Below are 19,530 nucleotides of genomic sequence, written 5' to 3'. Positions count from 1 at the left end.
AAAGGGCATAATTATATTTTACCTTGTAAATTTACCTTATACAGCCAGGAAAAAGGAAGTACTACTGGATTTAATACCATATTTCTTGGTATGGAAAGTAAGGCTTTATGCCTGCTCTGTGCTGTGTGGTTCAAATAAACAGCTCCAGAAGGGTTCTGGGCACCATTCAGCACCTATCTATGATAAATCCTGTGATGCATTTATTTCACTGACACTCCTGTTCCTCAACAGCCTTTGTTACAGATATAAGCATGTAAATATTTTCTAGTTAATAAAGTAGCACTAAAGGATCACTGATAATAAATTTCTCTGCTGAAAGCTTGTTCATTTATTGTTTTATGGTGATGTGAAATAGAGAAACTGTACAGTGAATATCCAGGCAGAAAAGGTAAGATTATACGAGTCATTGTTTGCCGTAAGGCTAATGCGTAAATGAAGTAAGATTCCTTCATTTCATGATGGGAACTGCTTACTTTAGGCATGATCACATGGAAGTATGTACTTGATGTACAGTCTTGGGTGTGAGAAATAATGATGCAATATTTATTTTTTTGACAGTGATGGATTTAAAGAAATCATGCCCTATGATCACTTCCAGCCACTTCCTCGGTATGTATAATCAGGATAGCATCTGTATCAGCATTAGCACACTTTTCACTGCAAATGTTCTATTTGAGTACTAACATAATGGAAGATCTTCTGATTTTTTGCTATAGAGGAGAACAAATTTATAACAGTCCTGTAAACATTTCTGAAGCCTGTGATTTATTTCAGTGTGCTCTGGATGATTAGTTTAACAGTAAGAAGTTAATATGCTCTTCTTGAAAATACCAATGTGAAGTCTTTAAAATAGTCATCCCCCTAAGCCTTCTCCTGCTGTAGTGCTGAGAAGAGCATCTTCTTAAAATGCATGTATGAATTCTTGACTTGAAAGGTTTTTGCTTTGAATATGTATGTGATTTTATAGAACAGATCTCCCTATGCTAAAGGACTCTAGAAATTATTTTTCCCTTGAGAGATCTATCTCTTCTGCTCATCTTTAGATCTACAGTCTATTTATTGGCATCAAAGCTTGACATGTCACTTTCAAGATACTGAGTTGTCTGAATATCTATTCCCTAAAATTAAGTCATCAGAGTACAGTTTGTTGCTTTTTTATTTTTAACCCTGAATCAATTAGAAGGACTTAAAACACTGGAAGCTTTAGGTGTTTTGTAAAGAATGTTAGAAAGTTAGGACTAAAAAGCATTGAGCCACATTTGCTGTTAATGTAAAGAATTATGGTTGGTGGAGTTAAATGCATATTTATCTGAGTTGAACCTCTGCTCTATTATGTCATGAAATGAATAATGTGTATTTTTCTAAAGAGGTAAAGATATGAAGTAATAAGAATGAAATCATAGACTTGCACGGCTCAGTGGAGCTACTGATTACAGCTGATATAAATGTCATAGTTTATTTCTGTTGCAATTTGTCCTTGTGGATCTGCTGTCCTGTGATGTACTTTGGCTTTCACACATAGATTGAGATATTTTTTTTTCCTCTTACAGCTTTATCCTGTAAAGGTCTCTAATTATATTCTGTGTCTCTCCCTTTTCATTTCTTCTGCCAATTCCTTTGTACTTCAGATCTCTTCTGGAACTCAGCACAATGTATTTACATGAGTATTTCATCTTCTTAACCACTCAGGGCTTGGAGACCACTTGGAAGAGAAATTTAATCCCCCTTTCTGTGCTTTCCTGTGCTCAGCACGTTTGCATGACACTGTGGTGAGATAGATTATGTCTGTGATAAAGCTGTGGGCAGGTTCTCTTATTTCAAACACTAAGAGCTACAGGCAGAGGCCCACCTCATTTCAGCACCTCGGTGTGGCCTGTCAGAAGGTATCATGGTCTTCCTGGGTGATGCTTCAGAATGAGGACTGTAAAATAGCAGACACCAAGCAAGGCTCAGAGTTGGTGCCAGCAGGAAGGAGAGAGGAAACAGGCTGTGTTCTACTGGGAGGGCTCCTAAGGAAACACAATGAAGATACAGAAACACTTTTTCTTGCAGGAATTTCTGAAAATCAAACAGCAGCCAAAACAGATAGATTGTTCACCTGCAGCATGAGGTGACTCCAGTCCAGAGTGGACACAAGTCCTGCTTGAATGTAGCAGGATTTGTCTGTGTTGTTGCCTGTCAAGTAGCTGGAATGCCTTACTTAGTCTGCTGGTTCTTCTGGACTTCATTCACCTTTTCTTTTTGCTTTTTCTTTTCTTACCTGTTTCTTACATGCCAACTCAGGATTGTCCTTGCAAAGCAGGCGGAAAACCAAAGGCCTGTGGATATGCTTGAGCACCTACTCCTTCACCTTGACCAGCAGTCCTACATCACACCTCCTACATAACCCAAGGGCCATGTGGAGAGCTGCTTTGCAGTCCTGTGGTGTTTAGCACTGCTTTCCCATTCACACGAGGAAGTTGTGGGAAAGTCGTGGTGTGCACCACAAGATCCTGAAAGAGTTCTCCTGTGGCTAGAGTTGTAAATGCCCCACTGAAATATTTTTACAGATGGAGAATTCTTTTGAAATAAATAGAAAAATTTCCCAGGATAAAAATTTTCTTTTAAAGCTTTTGGAATGCCTCCATTTATTTCAGACTTGTTGGACTGTTGAGGATCCCTTGACAGCTGTGGGTTCTGGAAAGTATCTCCTTGACTGCTTGCCCAAGACCCCCCTTTTCCCCAGTAGCCATGGACCTCACTCCATCTTGAAAATGCTTGTGGGAGTATGGGATCTGGAGTGTGTTTGAAACCGATGAGATAAAGAAAAACAACTATAAAACTTCACGCTATAAACACTTGTGAGGCTTCTATTACATACAGCACAGTGAGCCTTACATATATAAATCCATGAGCTGCTAATTCATTAAATAGTTAATTGCTCTTTTATTCCTGACTTTTTTTAAAGAAATTGCTCTTTTATTCCTGACTTTTTTTTTAAGGAAATGATTTAACACTGACCATTCATTAAAGTCAAAGAACAGTGTAACTGTTGCTCCTCAAATGTGTTTTTTACTTGTGCTATGATATCAGTATTGCAGCATACAGCTTTATTCTGAATGCTTTTGAGTATATACTCTATGGCTAATGTTCCATGGCTTGCTGTGTTCATGCTCATTCTTCTGTTGAGCTTAAGCATGATTAATATGTTTTGTAGGCAGCTTAATGAATTGCTTAAAATAGGAAGTATCCTTGATTTACCTGCTGTATCATAAAAAGTATGTAGTAATTACTTAAATTTACCTTTGATTTATAGCCCCTTGCTTCATCGACTCTGATAGTATGACTTCCTCTATGATAGCCAAATTACTCTTGACTAATTGATTTTGGTGGGATACTATAGTACTCGCTGAGTCCATTGTTCCTAATGGTTGTAATTATTTTTGTGATCCTTTCTGAGCCCTTGTAGTTATAACAGAAATAACTTTAAACTATAAAGCCATTGATGAACCATAAAATGGGCAGCAGGGCTCAGTCATTTCCCAGGGCTTGGCTTTGATTTGGTGGAAGGAAAGCAAGAGATAAGAGGTGCAGGGTGAGGAAAAATTTTGTGAGGGTCATTGGAACCTACAGACAAATGCTATGATAGAAGCTTATATTTCTAAATGTGGCAGGACCAGGACATTATTGAAGTTACATTTATTTGAGAAGTGATTGCTTAAATATACATTTATGCTAAAGCCAAGAAATAAATGAAACTGAGTTTGTAGCCTAAAAACTTCCATGTAATTTTCACTTCAGATGGTGCATCTTTATTGTGGATAGATGTCCATTTTGATGATATTCCTTCCCAGAAGGAATTTTTGTTTATTGTCCCTCTTTTGGAGGCTACTATCCCACAGCTCTGCTGGTTGACAGGGCTTTATTAATCTTGAATTTTCCTTAATCTGTGCATTTCCCTGCTTCAGGGGAAATCAGCTAGGTTAGCCGAAGCAGCTGAGATGGATGAGCAGCTGCATTTTGCTTCAAGCAAGTTGGAAAGTGTGAATACAAGGTCCTTCAATAGCATTTTAATGAGAGTGGAAAACTTGCAGAACTGAAGTGATGACCAGCCAAATGGTACCTGTCACAGTTTAATTTCTGCACAGTCCTTATGGATGAAGGCAGTTTGATATGATATGGCTGGGTTTACCCAACATATTAGAGTTCCCATAAAAATTCTTTCCTGAACAGATGTTTTAAGGGTAGTCTGAATGATGTGGGCAGTGATGAGCAACTATGGGTAATAACACCCTCAGTCAGGACTGTCAGATCTGTCTTTGGACTTCATAGGGTCTCAAGTATATGTGATTCTTGGCCTCTGACAATGATAATAAGGGTCTACATGACCATGTAAATTAACTGTCAAAAATACTCCAAGTGATTTAGACTATTTGCAAGTAAATTAAATCCAGTAATCAAACTCGCTATATTCACAGACTTGAATGGTTGTATGAGAATAAGATTTTCAGTTATTTTTGGAAATATGCTTAAAATTGTAGGTTTTTTCTTCTGATTTTGCACATGGATTTAAAGCCTGGAATAATGCAAGATAGGCCTGTGATTCAATGTATTTGTGTGTGGTGAGAGTCCTGCAACCAAATTATCAGTGAGTTTTGACACTAAGGTTGGATTCAGTATATTAGAGCTTTAAGAAAAATTAGTTGAATAAAAAAAGAGCCTTATTTTTTAATATATCTGAGTTCTTTTTCCAGGTGGGAACATAACCCTTGGACTGCATGTTCAGTTTCCTGTGGAGGTGGTATTCAGAGGAGAAGTTTTGTGTGTGTAGAGGAGACCATTCATGGAGAGATACTCCAAGTGGAAGAATGGAAATGCATGTATGCCCCAAAGCCCAAAGTCATTCAGACCTGCAATCTCTTTGATTGTCCTAAGTGGGTGGCAATGGAATGGTCTCAGGTAAGCTGAAAAGTAAATTAGACCTTTATTCTTGTTTTCTAAAGGAAACCTCTAGATCTGTTTTGCCATGTATTTTTGAGCACAAGGCTATTAGAAAAGTATAGCCCTGGAAGATAATTCATAGTACTTACTAGGAGAAGTTTACACTAAGCAATTAAGTCTGATAATCAAAATGTTAATGTGTCCATGTGGAGAAACATACATGTAGAATTCTTTATGCTTGTTGAATTCCTGCCTTATATGGTGGAGAAGTTAGAGACAGATCAGGCCCCTTTGCAATCAGGTCATTCATGTCTCAGTTCTTGATAAATGTAGCATTTCACTGGGTATAATAGCTAAAGGCACGTCTGTCCTAGGGGCTGGCAAGTCTGCAAGGCTGATTTTCCAGCATTCTTACCTTTCCTTATAGTAACAGAAGCATAAGCCAACTTTTACCCTGGCTGTAGTTATCTGATACAGTCAGATAGCTCAACACTCCTGTAATTCCTTAGTTCATCCAAATGACATCACTGACACAGAGTGTAGAAACTGCAGCACACCTGACCCAGCTTTAACTGAAAATGACCCCACTGAGAGAGTGTATCCTCAGTACATAGCCACCTCTGTTTCAGACTGCTGCCAATCAGATAAGCTTTACAGACCCCCAAGAAATCACTTGCATTCCCAAAACTTAGACATTTTTTTCCAGCAACAACTTTTCCTTTATTCCCCCAGCGACGCAGGACTTAGACATTTTTTTCCAGCAACAACCTTTCCTTTATTCCCCTAGCGACACAAGGCTACATTCATTTGTCTCTGTGGAAAAAACTTTAGTGAACACATCATCAGTACTTGTAACTTCCCTTTTAGGAGTATTTGTAAATACAATAAAGAAACAGCGTGAGCTGGTTGTGTTGTCTCCTGCAGTGCACAGTGACCTGTGGCCGAGGCCTGCGGTACCGAGTGGTGCTGTGTATTGACCACCGTGGGCAGCACATCGGGGGCTGCAATCCACAGCTCAAACTGCACATAAAAGAAGAGTGCATTGTGCCAATACCATGTTACAAGCCAAAAGGTAACTGGAATTTTGTCTGGCTCTGTTATTGTTTGACATTTTTGTTCAGAGAATTAAAAGCCCCTAGTAACCTTTTTTCAGAAATGCCAGAAGCTGGAATTTACTAGGACTTACTTCAGTCTTGGCAGAAACAAGCACTTTAATTATTGGTGCTAGGAAAAGTGCCCTGCTGATATTTTTTGCTGATAATGTGGCCAGACTGTCATGAGGTGAATGTGCTAACTAAATCTATACAGTCTGGTCAAATTGGGAAAACCAGAATTAGTGAGCTTAACATGGGGAAGTGGAGTTGTTCAATAATACTTGAAATGGGAATGAAACTCCATATATATCACCTGGGATCCTGTTTATTTGCTCTCATTAGATGTATCAACATTTTCAGTGGGCCTCAGCAGCTCATTAAATTGTTATCAAACTGGTTTCAATCTCTCTTCTCCATTTCTGCATATTTGAAATGAAGAATGGAACTCCAATATAATGAAGTTTTCTAGTAAATTTTGTTCTCTTACCCAGTATATCTTTATTCAAAAGATCAACAGGCAATGTAAATTGTGAAGTGCTAAGGGGAATAATGCTAACATCTACATATTGCTTTGGTTTTGGAGCAATTACTGAATGTTTTGGGGTTTTTTTCCTCTACCAGAAAAAAGTCCTGTGGAAGCAAAATTGCCATGGTTTAAACAGGCCCATGAAATGGAAGAGACCATAACAGTCTCAGAAGAGCCAACGTAAGTACATTGTCTTTTACAGTGAAGAAATAGTTCCAGTGTGTTTTGCAGATATCTGGAATGATTGTGGCTATGCAGTTTGCTTTGACACTTGGCCCTTCGTGGGAGATGTGTTGTTCCTAATTTTGCATCTCAATAGCTTTGCTTCTGGAGCTCCTGTTCTGGATGACACAGAGCTACACTATTACAGTGTCCCTATATCATACAAGCAGTTCAAAGGGATCTTAATTTAGCCTAATTAAACCCTAATTAATGCATGTGGGAGTCTTTCAGCAGATATAAATTAAATAAATTTAGTTTTGTCCCAGTCATAGCTGTTACTTCAAGAATGTAGTGATTGTGTTAAAAGAGGTACTTTGTAGAGTTGCCAGGATTTCCTTGGGGTATGAGACCAATGCATGAAGAAAGTGAGAAAAACCTGCTGATCTCTGAGCTTAGCTAAATCTGTGGGGGTAAGTTGTGCTATTTTACATGTGTATATTTGTGAAATAACATCTGGATTTTTTTAATCCCCTTAAAAACTGATGAGGGTAAGCCTTGCAAGTCCTGGGGATAAAAGCAAAACTTAAATCCAGCTACACTTGTTCCTGACCCTTGTATGTTAGGACATCCACACAATTACTTATATCCCCTGTGTCCATTTCATATATACACACACATATATAATATTCAATATATAATATTTAAATTTATAAGAAGTAGTACAGTTCCATAAGGTTTTCATGAGAGATTTTTCAACAGTGTTTTGTTGTGCTTTGCTGAATTCTGCACTTTTCTGTAATAATGTCAGTTTGAAATAATTTGGATGAGCTTACTGAAGTTACTTTGGATTTATATTGCTCTGAGAGCAGAGCGTGCCCTATACTTATTTTTCTTGCTCCATCTAGCTAGTCCTGATTTTTGGCTCACATGTGGCAACAGGTGTGATCATGAGTAATAAAATCTTTACACCTGCACTGACTCACAGAAGAAACCTCTTGCCAAACAGGTGTTTGTACAGTTATGGTGACTGTTCTTTAAACTTTTCACTGCTCTAGCCTCTGAAGTCAAGTGTCAGCCTACTGTAAGTGGTTATTTCTCTCTCCAAATTGGTGGCCCTGAATTCAGACAGGGTAGTAGCTAAGACATAAAAGTAAAGTGTGATTGTCGAAGGGAGTGATGCAATCAAATGTGCCTGTTGAATGTCAGTACAGCAGAATGAAGGTATATGAGGCCACTTCCAAGGAGGATTCAGCATGAAACTATAAAGAAAATTATCTCTAACATTATGAAGTCCTGCTGTGGCAACCATGAGCTAATGCAGTCTCTAGGTTTTTAGGTCCTTCAGCAGCAGTCTGGGAGGACCAGCAGGGACACAGCATGCTGGTACAGAGTATATTTAGAATATAATACAGCTGAGCTGGAAATTTTGTCATGGGTTCCCTTGTGCCTTGTCCTGACAAAGAAAGCAGTTATTCATCCTTCCTAGCCACGGCTGATGTATTCCACTGCAGCCTCCCCATGTGAGTGGAGCCATGTGTTCGGGTTCCCAGTGTATGTCCTGTCACAGCTGTGCAGTTTTGCAGTTTCCTGGTCCTTTATTCTTCTTCATTTACTCTGTAGACCTAAATGCTTTTCATCTTTCATTCGTGATCCTCATCTTGTCCTGAGACTTTCCTTCACATATTCCAGAAGCATCTTCACCTAAGGCTATAAAGTTTCTCCAGCCACTTCTTGGTGACAACTCTTCTCGGCCATCCCCTCTTCACTGAGGTGTTGCTGAGGTGCTGTGATTTCCTAGTCCAGCCACTCTGGGCTCTCCTGGGACCTAGCTCTAGCACTGCAGCCAGATTCTCAATTAGTTTCATTTACCTGTCATGTGCTGCCAACTGCTCTGACTTTAGTCTTCTAAGGAAACTGGCAGGTAGGGAGAAAGAGAAATAACTGATCCCTGACTTCATTCCTTTTTGTAGAATATCTGTTGGTCATGTGGACAATGGTTTGCAACCAGAGAGGTTTCTCCCTCTGTGCTTTAAATCTCGTGCCCTAACTGCTCCAATCTTTTCCATCCAGAGTCAGAATTTTGGGTCAAGGTTTAAGATTTAAAAAGAAATGATAGCAATAGGTTGTTACTTTTCCCAGAATAAATTGTAACAAGATTTCCCTTGGCTTGGATCTATTTAACTTTGTTTTCTGTAATTTGCACATGACACAGTGATAACTCACAGCCCACCTCTGCCTAGCAGGAGACTTCTGATTTCCTTGGTAAAATGCCATCACTTTTAATTTTAGTTATTCTCTTGTCATCCAAACTTAAACCACAATACGAAGTCTCAACTTCTAGTCCATCCCTTTATTACAACTGTCTTTCTATGTTTTTGTGTGATATTTTAGTTGATAATGAATAAGAGAATAAATGCAGCTGTGTTTTAGAACCCACAAGTAATGGATATGCCAAAAGTAGCTTGTGGAAGATAAATACTTCTGCCGCTGTGGTCTGCCACGGCTGGTGTCCTGAATTTACATAGAGGGGGAATGTTCAAAAGCTTCTTTTTTTTTTTTTTATTATTAGCAAAATAAAAAATGACTGTCCTTAAAGTGAGGCCAAGAAAAATGTAGGTCTGACCTTTTTAGTTTTTAGTTGTGGAATGTGATGACAGTTGATACCAATCATTATTTTAAACGTTCTTCCCTTGAGCCTTCTTGGTTACAGTGGGATTTGCAAAGGAACTCTGCAAGGTTTTGCATCCTTTTTATTAACCATAAGTTAAAGAAATAGACACCTCAACTGCCTTTCCCTGTCATGGCTTAGGACAAAACTAAAATGCTTTCAAAAACTGATGTGCTTTTGCAGCAGTATGAGCTAAAAAGTGATCACTAAGCTGATGCAGTTGCACTCACTGGATGTGGAATGCTGTGTCTGTCATAAAGGTTCCCATTAGTAGCACTGGAGTCATTTTCACAGAAATGTTCCCACAGAAATATTAGCCATTTTTCACAGCTCCTTCTCTGAAAATGGGCTGGTGATTTTGTCCAAGCCATTACGCTTGAGGTTGATAAAACCAGCAGTGTGACTCTAGAGCAGGCAAGGGTGTGGTGTCAGCATTCTGGCAGTTCTGTTCCAGTAACAGCCAACATTTCAGATGCTTCTTCAAACTTTTACTCAGGCCCTTTGGTGCACTATGGTTGGACTGGAAATATCACAAGAGCAGAGGGGTTTTTTTCAAGATTTAGGCATTTCCTGTCTTAGCTGAAAACAAGAACTACAGGCCTGTGGAAAATAAAAGAAAAAAAGTAAGAGACACCTTGTTTTCCAGGTCTTTAGAAATCTGTAGAGGGTTGTGCTGAGTTCATTTTTCAGTTCAGAATTGATTTGGTTGAGTTGAGCTTTTCTTTCCTGGTTTTATCATTAATAGTTTGGGTCACTGCTGCATTTCCCAGGTCATCCTACACTGGCTTTTGCAGGGTGTGCCAGGGGAATGCACATATCCATCAGTGTTAGACTGATAGCACTGCAGCATGGACATACCTTTCACTGCATCTCTAGTGTGTTCATTATTTATATCTGCACAGAGGAGTATAGGAGCTTTTAGTCCTACATTGCACTGGGAAGAATGACTGTACAGAAAGACTGATTCTGAAAATTGTACCTGCTCAAATTTTCGTTTTTCCATTCTTTTCCTTTTCTTTAAAAAAAAAAATTCAGAAAAGGAGGCTCATCTACAAGCTTAGTTAGAGGTCTCATGAAACTTTCAGAGTTACCACTGTCCTATACATAATAAATTCCTGATGATCTACAAGGCTTTGTAGTACAAGTACTTTGATGCTTCTTAATCCTGGCCTGAGCTCAGTCTGAGTGTTTGCCCACTGAAGGCAGACTGAGTTCACTTCAGGGAGGTATTGTGTCCAAAGCATTGCCATGTATATGCCATGAATGCCACTGAGTGAAAAATGCATTACTTCTGAAGCTGATGGAGTTTCCTTTGATGACCTGTCATAGGCTTTGTTTTCACATGTTAAATAAGAAGTAAAAATAAAAACATAATCTGCCTGAACTCTAAGTTCAGCCAAAATTCAGCTCTCTCATTGTCCAGTCTGTTCCTTTCTCCAATTTTGTATCAGCAGTCTCCATTGGCTTCTGTTGAAGGTATTTAATGTGATTTAAATATCTCTGGAAAAGTTCTATAGTTTAGGATTTCTATTGGTAAATAGTCACGTGACAAGTTTATCAAATGCCAAGAGAGAATAAAAAGTATTTTGTTTGTTAGGGTTTTTTTATCTTGCATTTCAGTGAAAAAATACCAGACACCAATATTCAACAGGAAAGCCACAATTATAATATAGGCTTTTTAGAAGTCAAAGCAAAAAATGGTTAGAGTTTTCTGAGTTTCTTTATAAACCAATTGGTTGCTGAATGAAAGGATTGCTGTGGCTCAAAATTTCCTTCAATTTATACAGGTTTTCAGAAGAATGTATCATACATTATTTTTGGAATATTTTAATGCACTCAACTAGCAGTACACAAAACTAACACTAATTTCTGGTATGCTGCTGTCATGCTTTTACCAAAAGAAGTTATTGCTTTCAGACTGTAAACTGTTAGATGTCAGCAGAGCTTTCAGACTGTAAACTGTTAGATGTCATCGGAACACCAACTCTTTTCACCTATAAATGTCCATCAACTTTATCTTTTCAGTTAGGTACACAACTATAAATGGACTTAAATTTTTTTTTTTTGCACAGAAGGAGAAGAAAGAAATAATTTTATTAAGCCTATGCACACTGGCCTTGATCCAATAAAGCACTTAAGCACAAGTTTCATTCTGAACACATTATCATCCTGTTGACTTCAAAGCACAGCTAATATGCTTAAAGTTAGGCACATGCTTAAGTGTTCTGTTGAGTGAGGATGATTTTGCCATGGCCACCCTAGGTAGCTTGCTAGGCTGTCTATGAAAAGACTGTGAGGTCTGATGTTTCAGGGGTAAGCTGATTCTAGCTGGTGGGGTAAGAGAAAGCCTTTTTTTGCAGCTTTTCCCATAGATGTTCCATTAGAATGTTATCAGAAGCATCTGGACATTGATTCCCACAAGCTGTGCCATCGGGCTCTGTGGGCTGTTAGGTTGTACCAGTAGAGCGTTTGCTTAGGTTTGATCCCTGTAGGACACAGCTGTCCACCATTTTGATTGTATGTTCCAATAAAATTCCACCTGATCATCTTCTTGGAAGGTAGTCAGACTTGTGAAGTGATAAGCACTTGGAGTCAAGGGGAGCTGGGCACTGTGCACCCTTTACTGAAGTCTGCTAAGGAAAATGCTGAGACTCGGTTTAAGAAAACTTTGATGGACTTTAATATATTTATCTTTCTAATAGAGAATACTTGTAAAGGTATTTCATTAACATCTCTCCAAAATATAACCATTTACCATGTAAGCCCTATTGGAAATGGGAATAGTCTTTTCTACAGAAGAAAGTCTGTGTTGGTGTCTGTCCCAAGCACAGCCTGAATGACTATCTCAAGGACTGAGTTAGAGTATCCTTACAAGTTATCCACCCATCTGTTCTCCTTTCTTCTATTTGATTCTTCCTCTGTGTATACTGGCAAGAAGTCATTGGCTCAGGATGATAAACTGTCCACAGAATCAACCACACTGTTGACATTTTTCTGTGCTTACTGTGTACGCAGAGTGTAAATACTGATTTCTGTCTCACACAACTGTTCTTATATTTCTAAGGGCAGTTTTGCAGCAGTAAGGGAAAGATAATTTGTAATCCAAGATAAAAGGAAAATCTTTGAGTCCTAATTTAGATCTTTCCTCCCAAATACATTTTTAGCATTGGTAAATATATCTTCCTATATCTCTTGGTGTTTTGATCATCAGCTGCATTTGGACACATAATAAAGAGCAACTACAGCCTTTTGAATAAAACCCCAAACTCCTATGAAACTCTGTATTTGATTTCTTATAAAGTATACCTTAGAGCCTCCCAGGATGACTTTATTAATTGAATTCAACCCCTTGGCTCTAATGCCATTTTGAAAATTTCTATCAGATATTAATGTGACCCTCAAAGTTAGAGAATATAATGACAAATTCATGGTCTGTAAAATAAGATTTTACTCTAGTTCATCAGGATCATAAATGCTTTCTAATAACAAGGATGGATTAGAGACAAAGCTGGTTAGACCTTTTTTGAAGATGAGAGGCTGCTTACAAGATTGAATCTGAAGAGCAGCCTGTGGTGGTGTGCACTGGAGATAACAAGATTTGAAAGTGTTTTTCTTCTCTCTAGCTGCTGATTATTAGTATGGCATAAGGAAAGTGCCTCTCAGATTTAAGCAGACTGCAAATATACTTCTGGTACATGCTCAAGTCTGTGTACCTGGGGAGCTATTTCACAGTGTGTAGATATATCTCATGGAGTTTCTCCTTTTTTTTTCCACTGAAGGAGATTGAGAAAAGATTTAGGTGATGTCCTTTTTCCTCAAAAAAGGATGCATCTTTCCCTGTTCCTCATAATTCTTTCTCCTGTTTTCCTACATCTTTTCTTGTGAATTTTGGTAAATGGCCTGGGATGGGAGGCAAGTGAAAGACTTAAGACACTTGACTCTGCCTCCTATTTGAGCATCAAATAGTAGTATGTATTGTTTGCTCTGTGCATAAACATACATTTCTGTTTGTTAGCTGCGTTTTAACTGTGCACACACAGACATGATGACATGAAATAGAATGACAGTGTTTGTACTGTGTGGTGATTATTTGCAGATTTATTCCTGAGCCCTGGTCTCCGTGCAGTGCCACGTGTGGCAGTGGCATACAGGTGCGAGAGGTGAAGTGCCGAATTCTTCTCGCGTTTACCCAGACTGAGGTTGAACTGCCTGAGGAGGAATGTGAAGATGTGAAGCCACCGACAGAACGAGTCTGTCACCAGGTGTCCTGTGACAGTGACCCTGTTCCCTCCACACCAGAATTTGCACATGCTGAAGATGGCAGTGTGATTTACGACTGGGAATACATTGGGTTTACTCCTTGTTCAGCCACATGTCTTGGAGGTACCTTTATTTATTTATCCTGAGTTGTAATCATTTGGCATTGTTTGACATTGTTGGGTATTCTGCTAGTGTTAACCCAAAGTAGATCAGTTGATCTGTAGGAAAATATGCAGCTACAAGCTTTAACATATTTCTAGGTTACCCATAGACTATTTCAAACTACTTTGTTTCCTTCATTAAGCACTGACTTTATTTGGTTAAGCAAGGTGCAAGAAGTTGATGCAGAAACTTGCTTTTGTCTTGCTGCTGCAGGAGTTTCAGCTGATAGGCAGCCAATGGTACCAGCATGTTTGATGCATCAGTGGTGGGAATGTTTAGATGACCTCTCTTTTGCTAAGAGCTGAAAGTGTATGGTTTCAGAGCTAAAATTCCTATGTCTATTCCTTATCTTGTAAAATGCTGCCATTTTCTGCGGTACAGTAGGAATACAAAGTTGTAATTAGGGAGACTTGCTTTCAGCCTGACCAGCATGAAGATCAAACAGGAGTTTGTTTAGTTCTTGGTGCACTGTATCACTCCATAGGAACTCTGTGCCATACATCTGTCTGCAAGTAGTTAGGCACATTCCTTTTCGGATGTAATCGAATCTCCCTGTCGTCCTAAGTACATGCTACTAGACAAGGTTGCTGGTGTTGCTACTGCATACTGTACTTTGGGACTGAACACAAGTGAGTTATGAAGTGTTAAGTGGAGGCAGTGGAATTGTGAACACACCTATATGTGACAGGACTGCTGACATCAGTGGGAAGTGAAGACAGTTGTACCCATAGAAGAAATAAAAAATGTAGGAAAGGGGAGAACAGAAACAATTGGAAGCAGAGACCCAGCTAGAGCTCACAGACAGCAGCCTCCTTTGTGATATTCACCAGTTCAAACCTGGAAGACAGGAGCTGGGAGGGAAGCCCCAGAATGGGATCAGCAGGATGGTAAGTGACTGATAGTGCCTCCTTTATCATTTACTACTTCTTTTTACTGAGGGGATTGATCCATAGGAATAACAGCACATGTGATCACAAAAGGTGAAACATCCCAGTCCCTCCACTATCTGCAGTGAACATTATGACTGGCATGGGAGGAGAGACTGTAGTCTGAGTATGTATATATAAACATGAGATGGTAGTGACAGCTGTTGTGACTGTCTCTGTTTCTTTATTTTAATGCGAGAAATGTATTTAGAGATAAGGACATTGTAGTGTAAAGCAGAAATAAGGCTTTCACTGCTTCTAAACTTGTAGTTCTCTCATATCTCAACTGATTTTTGCAACATACAATCGTTTCATTGCCATCTTAAATCCACCACTTTACTGCTTTTTAGGTAATGTCTTCTTCAGAGGTGGTCTAAAACTCCAAAGTTTTTTTAATTTTGAGGACATCAGCAGCTATCTAGGCTATAATAATCTCTAGTCTTTGCATGCTATTGCACATGTGCATGTTTGCATTGCCTTCATCTTCACGTGTGAGTTTGTCCATGCAAAAACATCCACATCAAAACGTGACAGTACTCTAAGGAGCCTGTTCTGAACACAGCAGTTTCATTTGAAGGAACTTCAAAGTGACTGATGAGCAGAATCTCATGTTCAGCTTAATTTTGTTCCTGGGGGAGCTAAGTGTGAATTCAGTTGTTGACTTCCGACCCTTTCAGGAGTTTGTGAGGTTGCCTGACCCAGAATTTTCTTATAGGTGTTCATAGCAATCTAACCATTTATTTCATATGCAATAGAAGTGACCCACTTGTAGAAGTCTGAAAGACAATATCTGTTTGAATTCTTAAGACTTCTGTGGTATCACTGGTGCTGTGTCTAGACATTTTCCTTCTGTGATGCTCCTGGGAAATGTGGGAAGTTGTCAGGGTATTTTATCAATGAACAGCTTCAGTAGACCCTATACTGCTATGCTACTTAGGTACCAGAGATTTTTTCCTTCTATCAGTTCTGGTCTTCTGGCTGCCTTGGCAAAGGCTTTCAAACAGACCAAAAATTACCTGCCGATAAATAGTTTTAAGGAAACCAGACATCTCTTCTGTTTCCAACTTATTGCAATATACTAACTAATGATCTCACTGTCTACTATTTTTCCATTGTGTAGTTCAAAGGAGCTGATCCATTTCTGCTAAGTTTTATGTTCAAATCTCATTTCAATTAGATGAACTCTTTCGTTGCAAGAAATAAATGTTGCCTGAGTTTGGAATATCCCAGTGTGATGTAAATTATATTAGGTACTTTTTCTCTAGTATGTATGTATCTAGCAGTGGCTATTAAAATAAATTCCTGTGGATTTCTGTGTCCTCAGAACTCACCTACCCCCATTTCTTAGTGCCTGACTCTCTCTGAAGAAGGGAAAAGTCTGCAGGGTCTAAGTAGACTAGAAACTTTATAGCCACTGTTTGAGTAAGGTCCGAATCTCTGCTTCAGAGCTTGTCACTTGCACCTTTTTTTTAATCCTCATACAGACTAGACTTGTAATTCAAAATCTCCTCTGGTCCCTCTGCAAAGCAGATGAAAAAAAATGCAGATGGAAACATTAAGGGTTTTCAAGTAATAGAGTTACAGTGAGCAATCTGCAAGGCATTATCAAGCATCATCTTTCCAGTTCTAGAGCATTAGTAATACGAGTCTTGGGTCACTCGTGTGCTTTCTGCACCAAACTCATGTGCATATTGAGTGCCATACAACTTGCAGTTTTGAGAACACCTGTATTGTGTTGTGCCTGGTACCATAATTAATGCTTCTTTCCTCAGTCTTTCCATGAGTGCAAATAAAAGTTGTCAAGACCTGTTCGTCATGGGGCAGATGTCACTTCTAATATCCATAGGAAGCTCTGTAGCCATCCTGAAAGCTAAATATATGTTTTTTTCTTCAGTGCCTTAAAAACCCCAAACTGAAAATTAGCTAACTGTCTGCTCAGGGATCCGAGTTTTTGCATTCATTTTCCCAGGATGTTTTTGGGGGATTGTTACTTTTTGTTTTCTTTTAAATCTGAAGAGCTTTGGCCCTAATGCAAAAGCCCCCAACATAAATTTAATTCTCATAATGTCTACAGTAGATAACTAACAGTTGTTATCATAAGAAAGACTATGCCTGACATGAAATTATTTTGTTGTAATCTGTAGTATTTCTTTAGTGTTGTCAATCATTTAACTACTCAAAAATATTTTGAAGGTATGTTTTCCGTTTTAAAACATTGCTTAACATTTTCTGGGTTCTTGTTTAAATATACCTTTAATTGCAAGAGGCAGATTTTTGTTGTTAAAAGTAATTATGATTATTATTTATATTCCATATGCTTCAAAAATTATTGTTTGGGCCCCCTGAAGTCATTACATTGGCCTAAAATGAATGAGATTAAACAATAAATAACACATGCCCTTCCTGTTATTTCCTCTATAGACTGTGGCTTTGGTAACTTTAGGGTGCAGTCAAGTTGTGTTTTCAGGATTTTGTCTGGACCATAAGGACTAAAAGTTTACTGTTTTATTTATGAGGAACCTGAGATTCTTAGAAAATTAATGGACTTTAGCCAAATTTAAGGGCTCTAAGAGAAACAATGACCGTTTTGAGACTCACATATAAAGCTGAGAGATTTGCTCTCAACTTATGTTATAGTTGATTTGATAACTGGTTACTTGTATCACTAATTTCATTAACTGCAGATGCTATTTACTCTTCACAGCAATATAAAATAGCCTTACAGAGTGGCTCAGGGATAAGTAGGACCCAGCATTTCTTCTGAATTATTTTCAGCAGATAGTACATATTTTTAAGCAGCCACAAAACTGAGACTATCTGATACAAAGAAATGACTCTCCATCCTCTTCCAGACATGGAGAATAGGTCTACCCTCTTACCATTTGCACAGCAACCTTCCATCCCTGTTTTCTTCATATTCCAAGAAAGGCAGAAACAAAAATTCTGGGCTTAATTCAAGCATTTTGATCTTTTAACACAGCTTCATGCACTGTGTATTTCACCACACAGAAAAGATTGTAAAAGAATGTAAATGTATGTGGTTTGAATTCTGGGTTAAAATAGAAAATATTCTATTTCACTGAATAGTAGGGTAATTACTACAATAGTGCATCAGGTTACTGTAAAAATACTTAATGCTCCCTGCTGCATGCATAATGTTTTAGTTAAATTATCTACTATGTTTATATTATAAGCCAAGAAAGTCATACATGTAAGACTTTGCTTGTTTGAATAATAGATTTTTCCATTTTCCAATTGACATAGAGTACAATATTTATCAGCGAGTGAAGTTCCCAACTAATGGAAAATTATAGTTTTGGGGTGAGAAATCTGATTAATTGTGAAGACATTTTGGCAGATAAGTTCAAGCAAATATAATATCAATTAAGTGTAGCTATTTATTGAACTGAGTTCTTGAACTGAGAACCAAGGGACATGAAGGGAGTGCATGGTATGTTTTGAACAAATCTTCAGTATCTATTTTGTAATTACAGAATCAAAACAGGGTGCAAGTTTTCTTTCAGTAAGGCCCTTGTGGGGAAGAATTGCTACTGCAGTTTGTGCTCTGTACTTCACTCAAATGAAACACAGACCACATATTGATGTTTTTGTCTCAGTAATGCCATTAAAACTACATAGGCTGTGCTGCAAGGCAGGAATGGCTTAATGAACTCCTGGCAGCAATTTGCAGTTAAAACCCCATCACCTGGTATGACATGCTTTTCATCCATTTGGATGGGCAATTTAGCTTATGTAACACCAAGATAAAAAGTTCCTATGGGATTATTGTCAATTTAGATGGTCTGAAAAGAATCCTTTTTCATTACCTTATCTTCTTTGTGAGATACTAAGAGGATACTACCTATTGCAACCTGTTCCAGAGAGCTGCATCACCTCCAGATGTGGTTTTCCCACAGGAACACAGTGAGGTCAGCAGAGCTGAAGGCTGGTAACATAGGGTAGATTTTGACCTATACCAGAGATTATATGGATGCTTGACATGGGCTTGACTGGCTGGTAATGCCTTTCTGTTTCCTTACTTCTTTCCTGTAGACAGTTAGATGTGCATTTCCTATCTAAGGGAAAAGGGAATGTGCTCCTGTTATACAAACACATGAGGATACATGAGACAGAAAATGTTTGATTCTCCTAGTTGTCAATCTGCAATAGAGTAGAGTTCTAGAAAAAAAAAGTCTTGGTTTGTCATCTTTGAGCATTTTCATGTCTGTGTTATAGTCATGGTATTTGTTGTAAAATATTTATGCTCGGCCTCTCTAGTAAAGTAGTTTTTCCACAATGTGTGTGTTCTACATTAATGTAATTATCAACACTTTAATACAAGAGAACTGAATAGGTTGTCAATCATATTTAAGGTCAGGTCTTTTGTTCTGTAAAAATTCATCACTTTGTAGATGTAGTCAAAACATTTATATAACAAGATCTTTCTGAACTGAAAATGAGTCCCAGAGGGGGTCTCGAGGTGTAGCAGAGTGCCTGAAAGAAATTGGAATCTATGTTATTCTGAAAATTGCTGCTGGTTTACCCCTGCTGAAGTGTCTCAAGTAGTTGGACTGTCTCAAGTGTTGCAGAGAAGGATTGTGGCCTGGGCTGGCTGATATGCTGAACTAGGTCAGAATTGTTTACAGACGGAAGGAGCAGCTTTAGTTTATGAAAAGAATGACAGTGCTCATGTACAGGAGAGAAATGTGGGGCATTGCTATGGGGTGCAATTTTCAGTGTAAAGTGGAGCCCACTGAAATCAGAATTGCTGATGGTCCCCAGTGCCAAGAAACCAGTCATTGTACACATTTG

The 19,530-nt window shown here is 38.5% G+C and overlaps 1 protein-coding gene across 1 annotated transcript in view; it reads left to right on the top strand.

Annotated features, from left to right (window-relative positions):
- The window catches only part of ADAMTSL1 (ADAMTS-like 1), a 175,773-nt gene that overhangs the window by 121,917 nt on the left and 34,326 nt on the right, over positions 1-19,530 (top strand). The window contains exons 11-15 of the mRNA XM_009071781.1: positions 559-609; positions 4,734-4,938; positions 5,845-5,992; positions 6,636-6,720; positions 13,467-13,753. Of these exons, the coding sequence (XP_009070029.1) occupies positions 559-609; positions 4,734-4,938; positions 5,845-5,992; positions 6,636-6,720; positions 13,467-13,753 (776 nt within the window). The remainder of the gene's footprint in view (positions 1-558; positions 610-4,733; positions 4,939-5,844; positions 5,993-6,635; positions 6,721-13,466; positions 13,754-19,530) is intronic.

Source organism: Acanthisitta chloris, unplaced genomic scaffold (assembly GCF_000695815.1).
Source record: "Acanthisitta chloris isolate BGI_N310 unplaced genomic scaffold, ASM69581v1 scaffold9873, whole genome shotgun sequence".
Taxonomy (NCBI): domain Eukaryota; kingdom Metazoa; phylum Chordata; class Aves; order Passeriformes; family Acanthisittidae; genus Acanthisitta; species Acanthisitta chloris.
This window is presented reverse-complemented; position numbering and strand designations above follow the sequence as displayed.